Source organism: Podarcis pityusensis (genome assembly GCF_964106645.2).
Source record: "Podarcis pityusensis genome assembly, chromosome: 1".
NCBI classification, from domain to species: domain Eukaryota; kingdom Metazoa; phylum Chordata; class Lepidosauria; order Squamata; family Lacertidae; genus Podarcis; species Podarcis pityusensis.
In genome coordinates, this window is record NC_138028.1 from 53,699,017 (window position 1) to 53,713,179 (window position 14,163).

The 14,163-nt window shown below is 41.1% G+C and overlaps 1 protein-coding gene across 5 annotated transcripts in view; it reads right to left on the reverse strand.

The window, feature by feature from the left end:
• The window catches only part of TTC17 (tetratricopeptide repeat domain 17), a 56,825-nt gene that overhangs the window by 42,387 nt on the left and 275 nt on the right, over positions 1–14,163 (reverse strand). For 3 of the 5 annotated variants that reach the window (XM_081001472.1, XM_081001470.1, XM_081001471.1), the window contains exons 2-5: positions 4,808–4,897; positions 3,556–3,725; positions 2,587–2,698; positions 1,251–1,382 (exon numbers count right to left, since the gene is read on the reverse strand). In XM_081001472.1, coding sequence (XP_080857598.1) covers positions 1,251–1,382; positions 2,587–2,698; positions 3,556–3,725; positions 4,808–4,897 — 504 coding nt within the window. Of the gene's footprint in view, positions 1–1,250; positions 1,383–2,586; positions 2,699–3,555; positions 3,726–4,807; positions 4,898–13,874; positions 14,022–14,163 lie in introns of those variants that run through there. The other 2 variants (XM_081001474.1, XM_081001473.1) reach the window with 2 other exon arrangements.

A 14,163-nucleotide genomic window follows, 5' to 3' on the forward strand; every position in this document is an offset into this window, starting at 1 on the left:
TTTTTAGCTGTTGGTGGCTGAAACAGGATTCTGAACATACACGCACTATCAGAATGCCTGTTATCCCCAAATTCAGTTATGTGAATATAAAGAGTTACGCCTAAACCTTGCTACATGAATGGCTGATTCAGCTATGAACAGCCAGAGTCTGTCCACTTCCTTACTTGTTTGTGCTCCGCAGGTCAGTAGCAGTCTTTTTCGAGCAGAAGCCATGTGGGGAGGGGGGAGGGATGGAAAGAGATTGGACAAATCAGTTTTTCCTTTTGCTGGTTGGCTGCAGCCATTTCAGGAAGAAACCATGGATGAAGTGGGGAGAGAGACTGCATTAGAAATGTTCCCACAGGAAAAAGAGGAAATTGCCAGCTCATTATGTGAATGCCTAATGAACGATTTTCTGGGGATGCATTGTATCCAGAAACTGGGACCTGCATGCAATCCATTTTCTTCTAGTCTTCACAGTATATGAAAACTTGGGAGGGCTAATGAAATAAAAACTCTAGAAGGAATTTAACATGGTGCTGTGGCAATTGTTCTGTCAGTAGAAGCTTGTGAGACACAACAACTGCCCCTTGTGCACTGCTTAGGGATTCCCCCCCCCAGGCCAATTTCAGGGGCGGGGGGGGGGAGAGGAAGTCCTGCTGTGTTAGTGGAAGTCATTGTACAAACTTCCACTAATGGAACTTGTTAACTGATTCCTGCCCACTGATTCAAACAAAAATGAGTTGGCTATATATCTGCTACAGATAGATAGAAATGTATCTGCATCAGCCACTACTCACTGCAATTTATACAAAGAGTATATCACACATTGGAGCAGGAACCGGCAAGCCACTCCAGTATCCCTGCCAAGAAAACTCCATGGACAAAGGCAACAGCTCTGGTCCATGGGGTCACGAAGAGTCGGACATGACTAAATGACTAAACACATATCACACATAAAATGTAACAGAACACATAAAATCCCAAATTAAAAATTATGCAAATTAAGATTCACGGCACTATAGTGGTCCTCATTTAAATGGCCACTGGTAGAAGTTTGCAGACTTTACAGATTGTCTTGGTTCACAGGGAGAAAAGCCGCATAAAAATCAGATGAGCGCTTAGGGTAAGTAAGCATCCATTGGGATGTTTTTCCTTAACTAGCAGACAGAAGGCATGTGAAGATTTAAGTGCCTGCTAAATATAAAGCATATTCATGTTGAATCAAAGCTTCCATACACTCATTTTGGGGACACACACAAGGTGGTTACCTTCATGAGACCTTCATAAATGCGGTGGCCTATCTCGTCTATGCTTCTTCCTAACCGTCTTGATAAGTAAGTCAATATAGGATCTTCTTTAGGTAACAAGGGTGCAGAAAGATTAACTCTTTCTTGAATACCCTGGGTGGGGGACAGAGAGGATAGAAAAAGAAAAAAGTCAGTGACTGATAAATAAAATGGGATTCTCTACTATCAAGGTGGACAGACTTCGGTCTTTTGTTGTCTGCTTTTTTTCATTTTACAAAAACTTCTGTGGTCCAGTAATGTCTTCACATTTTCATAGTAGGAGTGTGCATTCAGAATTTCTTAACAGTTAGCTAATCTGTGTGAATACTGAATATGAACTTCTGCTTAAGAAAATAAGTAACGCTTTGATACACAGCTCCACCTATTTCAGCATTCTTTACAGAAATACCCAGGAATCAGCAGGAATCACCTATGATAAGGTGGTAGAAGGTAGCCAGTAATTCCTCATGTCAAATTTACCCACAACTCCCCAATTTAGCAAATACTGCCCCAAAATTTCAACGCATAAAGCATCATTTCTGAAAAGGTAATATCTAGTTTACTGAATCCTATAGCAGTCTACTCAGATGTAAGCCCCACAACATTTAATAGGACTTACTTCCAGATAAGCGCACAAAATTGCTGCATCTGTTATTTAGAAAATGTATTGTTCTAGTATTCCATATAAAATCATGTTTAAGTATTGTTCCATCAATACCTTCAGCTATTTTTATCCTAAAACACCCACATACAATTTAGGCTGCAGTTAGTGGGGAATTTTGAAGAACTTCAGCTGCTTTAAGTGCTGTAGCAGAATAACAATGTTTGTTACAATGCATAAGATAACCAAGCCTACTGTGTTATTTGCTACCTATTTAGAAAAATCCAAATTCTGCACCAGCAAAATTTTCCAATATTTTTCTTTTAGAAAAAAAAATCTGAACATTTCTAACAAAATGAGGCGCGGGGAAGAAAAAGCTATTAAGTGATAGAAACTGAAGTTAGGATGCATGTGGGGGAGGAAATATGAGACAGTAGTCATTGTAGGCCAGAAAGCTGGAGAGGGAATTGCAAGCATCATCACTAGAAGCTTTGCAATGATTTCCAAGTCTAGCCAAAATGTTCAGTAATGTGGCTACAAATATTACTAGGCTGCTTTAAGAAGAAAGTTATTCAGATTTACTTCAATTAACAGATAACATACTTTAAAGTGATTGTAAGACAAAGCAGTCCTGCCTATCTGAATCTACTTGGACATCTCAGGAAGAAAGGCAGATTAGAGGTAAAGTAACGAAAGACTACATCATTAATTACTTACCCGTAAGTGCTGGAACGCATGAATGCTATATGGAAGATCTAGAATTTTTGTGCATTCTGGCTCTTCTAAGTCTGGAGGTAAAGGAGACTTTGTGTCTACGTAGTCCTCAGGGCTAAAACCAAATAGCAACACAAACATTAGCATATTTGTTTGCAGTCGAAAATATCACAAAATACTAGGAATGGGAACTAAGTCATGTAGGAATGCTGATTAACATTATCTGTTTTAAGTCAACTAACACTATATATTTTTCTATCTACATCAGATCAACTTGCATTAAAATTGTATCTGCTGAGTCTTCAGTTTAAGACTATAAACTAGTACTAATCTCTTTCCCCCCCAAAGCAAGCACAAAACAATTCAGTTAGGATCCTATAGTGGGTACTTTCTGAAGTGCATATCCTTGCTCAAAAATTTAAATGAACAATATTCAAAATTAAGGAACTCTTTTGGATTCTGCCATACTGACGCTGAATAAAGAAGGTTTGGAATCAAGTTCTGAAATCGAGGTAACTCACAACTTATACACATTTAACTTGTGCACATAAAGCTTTATGCCCTTGGCATTAAAAAAAATTAAAAAATTAAGGGGGTAGACATCCAGGAAAATACTTTGACAAACCATGGAACCCAATGGGTTTTGACTATATGCAATTTTGGCTTTATGTGCTATCCCACAACATTACCCCTGCCTAAGTTGAGTGTTGCCTGTACATTTGAAATGATGCTGTGGAGAAAGCCTACTTCACCAAGAATGAATGCAACAAAGTTTAGAAATGCCTAGAAAAGACACATAAGCAAATATTGTTGAGATGACTATAAATATCTTTTTGGGAATATTCAGGAGAGCTACTCATTACCTTAACAGTCACTTATTATTTCAACCTGATTCCCAATGGCACAATCATAATCCGACAATCTGAAATTACAGCTGTTGCAAAAATTTCATACAATTAATCATCTCACTACCTGATATCTTTGCTCTCCAAGGTGATGTAAGTGCCATCATAGAGATCCAAGTCCCCCAAAGGCACCTTTGCTTTAATGCAATCCGGATCTTCCTTATTATGTCTTTGTTCCAGTCCTGTGTCTCTGTCTTCATTCTCCTCTATATGGATCTTCTGAGCAACCAATTGCTTCTAGAAGAGATACAAAAAACAAAACATTGTTTGAAACAGAACCGCATACCAAGGCATTTCAAAAGGCTTCTTGGGGAAGGTTGCAAGGGGTTGCAGTGAAAGTAGGAAGGTAGGTCAGCTCTGTTGCTCATGCTTTTCAGGATACAACACTTAAGACTTTAATTTCCCCCCATCCCAGTGTAAAGATTGGACACTTCAAACATTGAGAGCCACAATTAATCACTACCATGTGAACAAGTCTTCATAAAGGACCAAGGTTGCTACTCATTCTTTCAGTGATTAAGGTCCAAAATACAGTGATATGTATGTACGTAGGATCATCTGCACAAAACAGGGCCAAGAGTGCTCTTAGCTGTACATAGTGACTTATTGACGTCTCTGACTAGGATGCAAAGAAATTTCTTTATGTCTGCTGAAGGGGCTGGGAATTCTCTGTATGGCTTTGGTTTCTTTAACCAGCAGAACCCCCAATCCTAGCTACATTATAAACTTGCTAGCTGGCTTCAGACATGGGATGCTCTTTAAGAAAGACAAACACACAGAGAACTAGCGTGTTTTTTCTGGCACTGCTCAAGCTTCAGACTGGTCCCTCTTTTTAGATGGGAGATGTTTAGAAGCTGGGGTTACTGTAGTAAAGCATGAGCTTTCATGAGCCTGTGCTTTGGTTCAGATGTTTGGTGTCTGGAATATCAAAATGAAAACCATGTCAGATATGGTTTCTGAAATGCCACTCAGTTTCAAAGAAATTTTCATGAGGTGAGAGAGGCTGTTCTTCAAGGGGAAAAAGCTTGGAGCCCTTTGGACTCAGAGAACGAATTCCATGGTTCACTGGAACCTGACCACGCTTTACAGTTCCAATAGTAAAGGAAAGCCAAAAAGCTTCAACACTTTTTTATTTAAGTTGCAGGTTTTATGCATAGAGACTGAAATAATAAATATGAAGAAAAAACTATTGATGCTAAAGCTTCCAGCATCAGTATTTATCACTCTCCAAATGCACTTCTTTTATCAGGAAATTAGCATTTCATACTTTTCAGTACCTACAAAGCAGGTTTCCAAGACCATTTCATTAACAGCCTCACCTCCAACTCTTTGAGGTAGTTAACAGTTGTTTCTTGTCTCATTAGTATTACTAAATCGTGAGGATGTTTCAGGTTCATTGGCGAGTCGACCTAGAAGACAGTTCAGAATAGCTGCATTATTAAACATCCTTAATGTTTAGACAGCTGAATATTCAGGCATTTGCTGGTAACAGGCTACAGCACTGAGGAATTTCTGAACACTATAAATTGCCAAATGGCTACAGGCAACTTTCAGAAGCTTAGGATATAGGGCACTGAAACATAATGCTGTTTTTATTTGTTTTCTTATATTTATATCCTACTTTTCTTTCCTCATGGAACCCGCGTACTGACAAGATCCGATGCTTAGCTTCAGTAATTACGCATATTACATAATGTTGGGCAATTTGGTATGAGGATTAAGTAGTTAAAAACATACTCTGTGTTATAATCTAAAGTGTGTGCCAACAACTGTATAGCGTCTGAACATTTACATTTTGACAATATTTGTTGGGAGATAGGGTCACCCCAATTAGTTCGTCATATCTCTCTGATTTCTCAGACTTTCAGCACTACTGAATGTAAGATTAAAATTTTATACTTAGTAAGGGCGTAGGTCTGTTAAGAGTAAAATCTCACACTTAGTATAGTAGGTTAATCGTTAATATAGTTATCTAGCTATAAAAGATAAGTTAGATCCACATTGCTAAAATGCCAGTGAATTGCTTTCCCTGATACGCACATTGAGTTTGCTAGTGCTGCTGTACAGGAAAGTAGAAGTTTGACTCCATCATTTTCTGAGGGTTATTTATGAAGGGGAAAATCACCACTTATTATTATTAATTAAATTTGTATATTGACTTTCTTCTGAAGATCACAGGGTGGTTCACAACATAAAAATACAAAATGAGAACACAAAATACTTAACAAAACAAAAACAACCCCCCAAACACATTTAAAAGGACACAGAATGTTAATCAGCCAAAAGCCTGGTTAAGGAGTAATGTTTTAGCCTAGCCCCCAAATATATGTAATGATTTTGCCAGGCCAGCCTCCTTGGAGAGAGCATTCCAGAAATGGGGAGCCACTGCAAAAAAGGCTGATTCTTGTGTTGCCATCCTCCACAAGACATCTTGTGGAGGGGGCACATGAAGAAGGGTGTCAGATGATGATAACAGGGTCCTGGTTGGTCCATATGGGGGGAGGTGGTCTTTGAGGTATTGTGACCCTAAGCCATTTAGGGATTTATGGGTCAAAACCAGCACACTGAATTGGGCCTGGAAACTAACTGGCAGCCAATGCAATCAGGCCAGGATTAGCCTTATATGTATAAATCATCATGCCCTGAGTGAGCAAGAATTTTGGCTGCCGAATTCTGCAGCAGCTGAAGTTTCTGAATCATCTTCAGAGGCAATTCCATGTGTAACATGTTGCTATAATGCAGGCAACCCTAACCTTCGGCCCTCCAGATGTTTTGGACTACAATTCCCATAATCCCTGACCACTGATCCTGTTAGCTAGGGATCATGGGAGTTGTAGGCCAAAACATCTGGAGGGCCGTAGGTTGGGGATGCCTACTATAATGTAACCAAAGGTTACCAGAGCATAGACGACAGAAGTTAAGCTATTCCTGTCCAGGTAGGGGCAAAGCTGGGCCACCAGCCAAAGCTGATGGAAAGCACTCTGTGCCACCAAGGCCATCTGAACCTCAACTGGCAGCAATGGCTCCAGAAGTACCTCCAAGCTGCATACTTGCTCCTTCAAAGGCAGTGCAACCCCATCAAGAGCAGGCAACCTCCCATCCATCTGGTCTAGAGAACCACCCACTAACAGTGCCTCAGCCTTATCTGGATTGAACTTCAGCTTGTTGGCTCTCATCCAGTCCGTTACTGAGGAAAGACAAAGGTCCAGCACACCCACTGCCACATCTGCAGATGTGAAGGAGAAGCAGAGCTGTGTGTCATCAGCATATTGCTGACAATGTACTCCGAACTCCAGATATCCCCACACAGCAATTTCATGTTGATGTTGAACAGTACAGTGGTTCCTCGGTTTAAGAACGGTCCTGTTTACGAACTACAGTGGTACCCTGGGTTACAGACGCTTCAGGTTACAGACTCTGCTAACCCAGAAATAGTACCTCGGGTTAAGAACTTTGCTTCAGGATAAGAACAGAAATTGCGCAGCGGCGGTGCGGCCCCATTAGCTAGAGTGGTACCTCAGGTTAAGAACAGTTTCAGGTTAAGAACAGACTTTTTATTTATAATAATCAGCTAAATAGTTTGAGGATCTATACAACTGTGTAACATGCAGAAAACAGCCTTCTTGGAGAAATAAAAGACTGGAACTGAGGGAAGCCGGGGGTGGGGGTGGGTGGGTTTTGTGGGGGGGGAGGGAGGAAAAAATAAGGATGATGTGTTTCTGGGTAATATGTTTTGTTTTAATTTTGAATAAAAAAAAAGTTTTTTAAAAAGAAAAGAACGGACCTCCAGAACGAATAAGTTCTTAACCCGAGGTACCACTGTATTCAGTTTACGAACTCCGCAAAACTGGAAGTAGTGTCCTGGTTTGTGAACTTTACCTCGGTCTAAGAACGCAAGCCGAATGGCGGAAGGGCACCAGCGACGGGAGGCCTCATTAGGGAAAGTGCGCCTCGGTTTAAGAACGGTTTCGGTTTAAGGACGGACTTCCGGAATTGATTAAGTTCGTAAACTGAGGTACCACTGTATATGGAATAAAATTGAACCCTGAGCAACCCCACATTGAAGGCTCCACAGGGCGAAAGCAAAATCCCCAGACTAGAACTACTGCAAAGTGGTGCCATGTACCCCTACCTCGGACAGCCGCCCCAGAAGGATACCATGGTTGATGGTATCAAAAGCTGCTGAGATATTAATCACTTCCCTGGCCCAGCCAGTGGGCAGGGGTCCAGAGCTAGAAAGTGAAGGAAGTGAGAGTGCTGTTGCGTTCAGGTCCTGCTAGCACATTCCCATAGGCATCTGACTGGGCACTGTAAGGATGCTGGATGAGGGCCACTGGCCTGATCTAGGAGGCTCTTCTTACCCTGGAGGATATCTCATGTAGTCTAGGCTATGATCACATTTTCATTGAAAGCAGACGGCACACCTAAATGGACCCTTGCAAATAATAATAGAAGTAGGGAAAGGATTCTACTTCATAGTAGGCAGCAGGGTTCAATGGACATGGAATAATGCCATTTAGCATGAATCCACCTTTGTACCTTAGGGCAGAAATAGAACATCTATTTTCAGAAAGTTGCTGATAAAGTAGTATAACTGGTGCGCAAACACACACATCTATCCATCTATCCATCCAACGGTCTTCACAGATCCTCTTGTTTTGCAGAATTACAAATATGTATAAGGTTCCCTTTCCTCACAAATGAGCAGGGAAGGCAATTGTTAAGCAGTTCAAGATACTCCTGCATGAAACAGATCATTCTAAACCCATTTCAATTGGATGTTTGGATGATGTTGGTTGGATTCTGATAGCTGCCAAGAGATGGGGGGTGGGACCCCATTGAAGCTGCTGGATGGTTTAGCAGATTTCTTTTGAGTATTAACAAGATCATAAAGATAAAAAATAAAATATCCCACCCTAAATCGGAAGATAGTGTTTAGGCAATGCATGCAAAATAACAACCAAATGATACAGTGTGGGTAAGTTCTCATGTCAGACTACCGTTAACAGTTTATGTTAACCAAAAGGTTTTTAATGTGAGGGGAGTTATCTGTTTATATAATACAGTCTACTGGGATACACTGCTTGTTTTTAGATTCTTATATTCTGTTACTTGTTTTGCTGAATCTTTTATGGTAAATTAGTTTATAGTCAGAGGTGCTTTTTGAAAGGCCAGTTGCATGCTTAAAAATGTTAGTTTTGAATTAGTCAAGGATCTCAGGATGACTAAACATAGGTGGGGCCTTAAGTGCCAAGTTTGCTTATGCTACACATCTATGAAGAAGCATAGGCAGCCATAACATGCCATGAAATTCAGAAGAGTTTAATTGCAGAGAGGCATTGCACCCTGTGCCTTTTTATCGGTCACCTTATTGCTAACTATTCATATAATCAAACATGTTTAATATGTCTATCCTGTCTATTCTATCCTATCTCTATTCTGACCAGAGTGTTCAACAACTATACAGCTTTTTCATCACAACACAAAACTGCAAAATATTCCCCATACCCTCTTTAATAATACCAAAATGAACATGGTGGAACAGTATTTTAAAGGAACTATTTGACAGATCTTTAAGGCTATAACCCCAAGTGCACTTACTTGAGATTAAGCCCCACTGGGTCTTACACTGAGTAAATATGAACTGGACTGTGAATTTATACAACTATTCTTTACTTACACAAGTAAAGGAGGTCATTTCAGTGAAAACAGCAACATTTATAGAATCCATGAATTACGGGAAAAGAGAAAGTAGATAGAAAGACCCACACAATCTGCCCCACCCATGTAATTGCATTATTCACATCAGTCCCCAACTGTGTAAAATTACATAACGGAAAAACAATCCCTATGTGACTGTGGGTGGAAAGCATCTCTGATCTTAATTACATCTGTGCAAATGTGTGCTCTTGATCTCCATGGATCCAACTTTCAACTAAGAGAATGTAGGATTTAAGCCTATAAACATTTTCTCATATGCAAGTTCCATTGGAAATCAAAAAGGATCACTATGGCTTGGGCAAAAGGAGAACGAGCAATTTAAATAAGCACAAAGTTGCAAAATCACTGTGCCGCTTACGCAAAAACATCAGAACTTGCTTAATGCAGAGGTCTGAGATGAGGAAATTCTGTCAACTCTTTTAAAAAGCCCTGGAAACACTGTACGTAATAGACAACATCAGCTGTGGTGTGAATATTGTAAGACATTTGAATAGTTACAGCTGAAGATTTTGCAGCATCTAATCAGCATAATTTGACAATTATATTATTCAGATATTTTTCCCCAAATCCAATATTCACCAAACTGATCTACCAATCAGTAATATTTGAAGTCAAGAGTGGGCCCTATGTGGTCCTATGGCTACAATCTGTCTCTCCTTCAGCAGCCTGCTGAGTGGAGAGGGAGAGAAAAAGAGATGTTAGAAATGTGGCCCCAAGTCCACCTTTGCTGCTGGCACCATTCAGCACCAACTTCCTTTCTACCCATGATCTCAAAAAAAGACTGTCTACTCATTTTAGGTGATTTTAACACCACAGCCCAGTCCAGGCACTGTGATCTGCTGAACACACCTGGTTAACTTTATCATAGCCTGAAGATGTCTATGTACAGATAAGGGCTTTCCCCAGTGGTCCCTAACTTGTGGAATGATCTCCTTATGGAGATCAGGTGCACAGCAACTCCTGGAAGCTTTCACCAACAATTTAAAACATAGCTCTTTACCCAAAGTTTTTCCAACTGACATACACACATACATAATTTTATTTGTATGCTGCCTTTCCACAGTTTAAACCATGCGCCAGATGGCTTACAACATGAAAAAATACATATCTACAACATAGCAAAAGTAGTTATAAACAATAAATAAGACATTAAAAATACAGAACCAAATGGAACAATTTTCATATAAAGCAAGATCTAAAATAAAGATACAAAAAAAGAACAGCAACAACCCCCCACAACAAAAAACCCCAGCCCAAGAGTTAATACTGATTCTTGGCATTTCTGGCTACTGCAGCTGATCCTGATGTTTTATTTCTGCTTCATTAATATCATTTTATCATATTTTATTATATGCTGTTTGTTTTACTGATTTATAACCACCTCAATATTTATTTGAAATAAAAGACAGTATACACATTTTAATAAGTAAATATTAAATTTTTAATTAAGAGGCATCTCCACACCAGAATAGCTAATACAGTATGACATCAATTGGTATTTGATCAGTTAGAAGATAAACTGTCAGCAAGATTGGGTAGGGAGACAATTTCAATTGTCCCCTCACCCCCTGAAGCTCCCCAGAAATCTGCTCCGAAGGGTCCCCTCCAGAGAAGATCAAGGAGGGGCAGCAGGAAGGGAACACCAAAAATTGCCCCCCTCCCCATTCTGCTGACTAATTCTGTCCAGTAGCAGACAAACACTTGTTGCTTACCATCTGTTTTATATCTAAAATTCATGGTTAGGCAATAGGTTTACTAGGACCAACCAAAACCTGAGGCAACTTTGCATAGCAGGGAAGCAAGTCCAACTCTCAGACTTTGTACCCTTTAAGGAGATTGGATTAGAAGTGTAATAAATACAGTGGTACCTCAGGTTACATACGCTTCAGGTTACATACGCTTCAGGTTACAGACTCCGCTAACCCAGAAATAGTGCTTCAGGTTAAGAACTTTGCTGCAGGATGAGAACAGAAATCGTGCTCCGGCGGCAGCGCAGCAGTAGGAGGCCCCATTAGTTAAAGTGGTGCTTCAGGTTAAGAACAGTTTCAGGTTAAGTACGGACCTCCGGAACGAATTAAGTACTTAACCCGAGGTACCACTGTACTAGAGTCACTTTCAATATCTCATATGGTAAATGGTATGGATATTAATTATTACAGGAAAATGAGAAAGCTAGCAAAACTGGGAAGTGATCAGCAGAGGCTCTAGATTAAGAACAGTTTGTAACAAGTAAGAGAGTTATGATCAGAAAACAAATTTAGTTGCAGACCTCAGCAATGTACAATGAAGTTTAAGCATAGCCAAACTTTCACCATGTTAAACTTACCTACAGATTCACCCCACCACCATATGACATACGTTATAAAGCACAGAAGAGAACCAACAAATCTAGGTAACAACAAAATATGTGATTTGTAATACTAATGAAAACCAGGAAGCCCTATAAAAACAGGTTATTATATGTAGGTAACCATTGAATTCACTCTATAAAAGGGAATACCTTTTATATGAAAGCCCATCAACTTATAACAGAAAAGCAATTCAAATGAGATAAGTCCTTTTAATTTGGTAGGACTGCTCCAAGCTGCTGGCAAAAATTTAACTTATAAAACAGCTGCCATCTTATAAAATCAAGCTGCCATGATATTCTTTTTCCAAACTACATTTCTGGTGAACTGTACCTGCTGAATAGATTTACCACCTTCTATACCTTGCCTGTGGGATGCGGGTGATGCTGTGGGTTAAACCACAGAGCCTAGGACTTGCTGATCAGAAGGTCGGCGGTTCGAATCCCCATGACGGGGTGAGCTCCCGTTGCTCAGTCCCTGCTCCTGCCAACCTAGCAGTTCGAAAGCACATCAAAGTGCAAGTAGATAAATAGGCACCACTCCAGCGGGAAGGGAAACGGCGTTTCTGTGCGCTGCTCTGGTTCGCCAGAAGCGGCTTAGTCATGCTGGCCACATGACCTGGAAACTGTCTGTGGACAAACGCCGGCTCCCTCGGCCAATAAAGCGAGATGAGCGCCGCAATCCCAGAATCGGTCACGACTGGACCTAATGGTCAGGGGTCCCTTTACCTTTTTATACTTTGCCTAGTCATTGCTGTCTAGTGGACTGATGCCTTGCCTTGCCATTCAAAACAGAAAATCTTCCTATCGATAAATGAGCAATGCTTCACCCAGGTATAGCCCAAATAATACTTAAAGCGAGGGTTTGATGGCTCGGTGGTTCACTTATAAAACTCACTCAAAAGCAGTGATGTGTGAAATAGAGAGTGACATGGAACTTTGTACTTATCAACCTCTGCCCAAGTCTCTCCATCAAGAAAGAAAGAAACAGAACAAACTGAATGAGGGCAAAGGTGAAACTGACATGGCTGCCTATGAAATCAAGCCTGTTAAAAAGGGAGCCAGAGGGGCTCTGATAAATCACAGAACCACTTATCCTAATTACTGCCCTAAGTAAACTAGTAGAAAGCAATACTGAAACTAGATGGTTAAACACATTAATTAATTAGAATGGCTTCCGCAAAGGATGTTTTGCTTTTCATTCTTCGAGTGTCAACAAGCATGTAAGGTAGGGGAGATTCAGTAGTCATACTTGGACTTCCAACAAGGCTCCTAAGTAAACAGTAGTCATGGTTGTGAAATGGTGATTGGTTGTGAAATGGTGATTGGTTGTGAAATCATGCAGAAGAGGGTAGGAATAAGCAGAACATTTTCAAAATGTTCTGAACAAAACTCTGTACTGGGTCCATTGCCATTTAACATTCCTATATGATATGGAATTAGGGTGAGCCGTGAGATAGCCATGCTTGTAGATGAAACTTGAAAGAGATTTTGTAGGACTCAAAAAGGGCATTTCAGGTGGAAGATGACTGTGTGCCACAGAAAACCTTAAATGAAAGCGTCAACAGAAGGTGCAGCATTGTAGGGTGGGGGAAGAAAAACTAAATGTTGGGAATTAGGAGATATTTAAAACACTACAGACAAGAGCTTCTAAAGTGATCAGGGAGCTGGACTTCCAAACAAGGAATGGCTAGCTAGGACATTTGGGGCTCTTTAGAGAAAGATGACTATGAAGACACATGACCTGTTAATAAAATCATGTGGAGAAACTGAGGAGTCTTCAGTTCACCTCTCTCATTATTCCGGAATGAAGGTCCCAACGAAAGTGACAGGCGGCCAATAGTACCTTTATCTCTCTATTACATGTAACACATGGTTACTTACGGAATTCACCACTACATAATGTGTCACAGTGATAGCTTAGATAAATTCACAGAGGTCAACCTTTACTGTAACTAAATGAAAATGTCCATAAGCAGAGGCAGTATACACCTGAAGACCAAATCGTGGGCCGCCCAGAAGGGGTGTGGGCAGAAAAGCAACAAGGAAGGCCTGCTGACACTATTCCTACATCACACTCTTTCCTCAGAGGCACTTTGCTGTCCTAAAGGGATCCCTGCTGGGCTCTTCTTAGGTCACCACCACAGAAACGCTGATCAAAGAAAGAGCTTCAAGAACAGCAGCAACGAGGTTGCTGGAAACCACAGGAGGGGAAGAGGAGGAGAGCTGCTTTTGTGCTCGAACCCCGCTTGCTGGTTTCCCCAGGACACTGGGCTATTTGGGCCACTGGCCTGATCCTGCAGGATCTGCTCACGCACCTCTGTAGAAAGAACCTCGCGGCCATGTGCACCTGGAGACATGAGAGGGAGGGAAGGAAACTCGAGCCAGCAAGGGAAGCGGCGCTGTAAAGTGCCCTGCGGAAGGGAGGGATGGGAAGGGGCTGCACCTCAGGCACCGGCAACGCGCCCGCGGAGCCTCTCTCTCTCTCTCTCCTTCCCTACACAGGGGACGGACCCTCCTTGGCACCGGGAGAAGAATGCAGACGGAAGGGGGGGGGGAGGAAGCGTTTCTATGGCGACGGTTCCCACAGCGGCCAGAGGAGCCCCT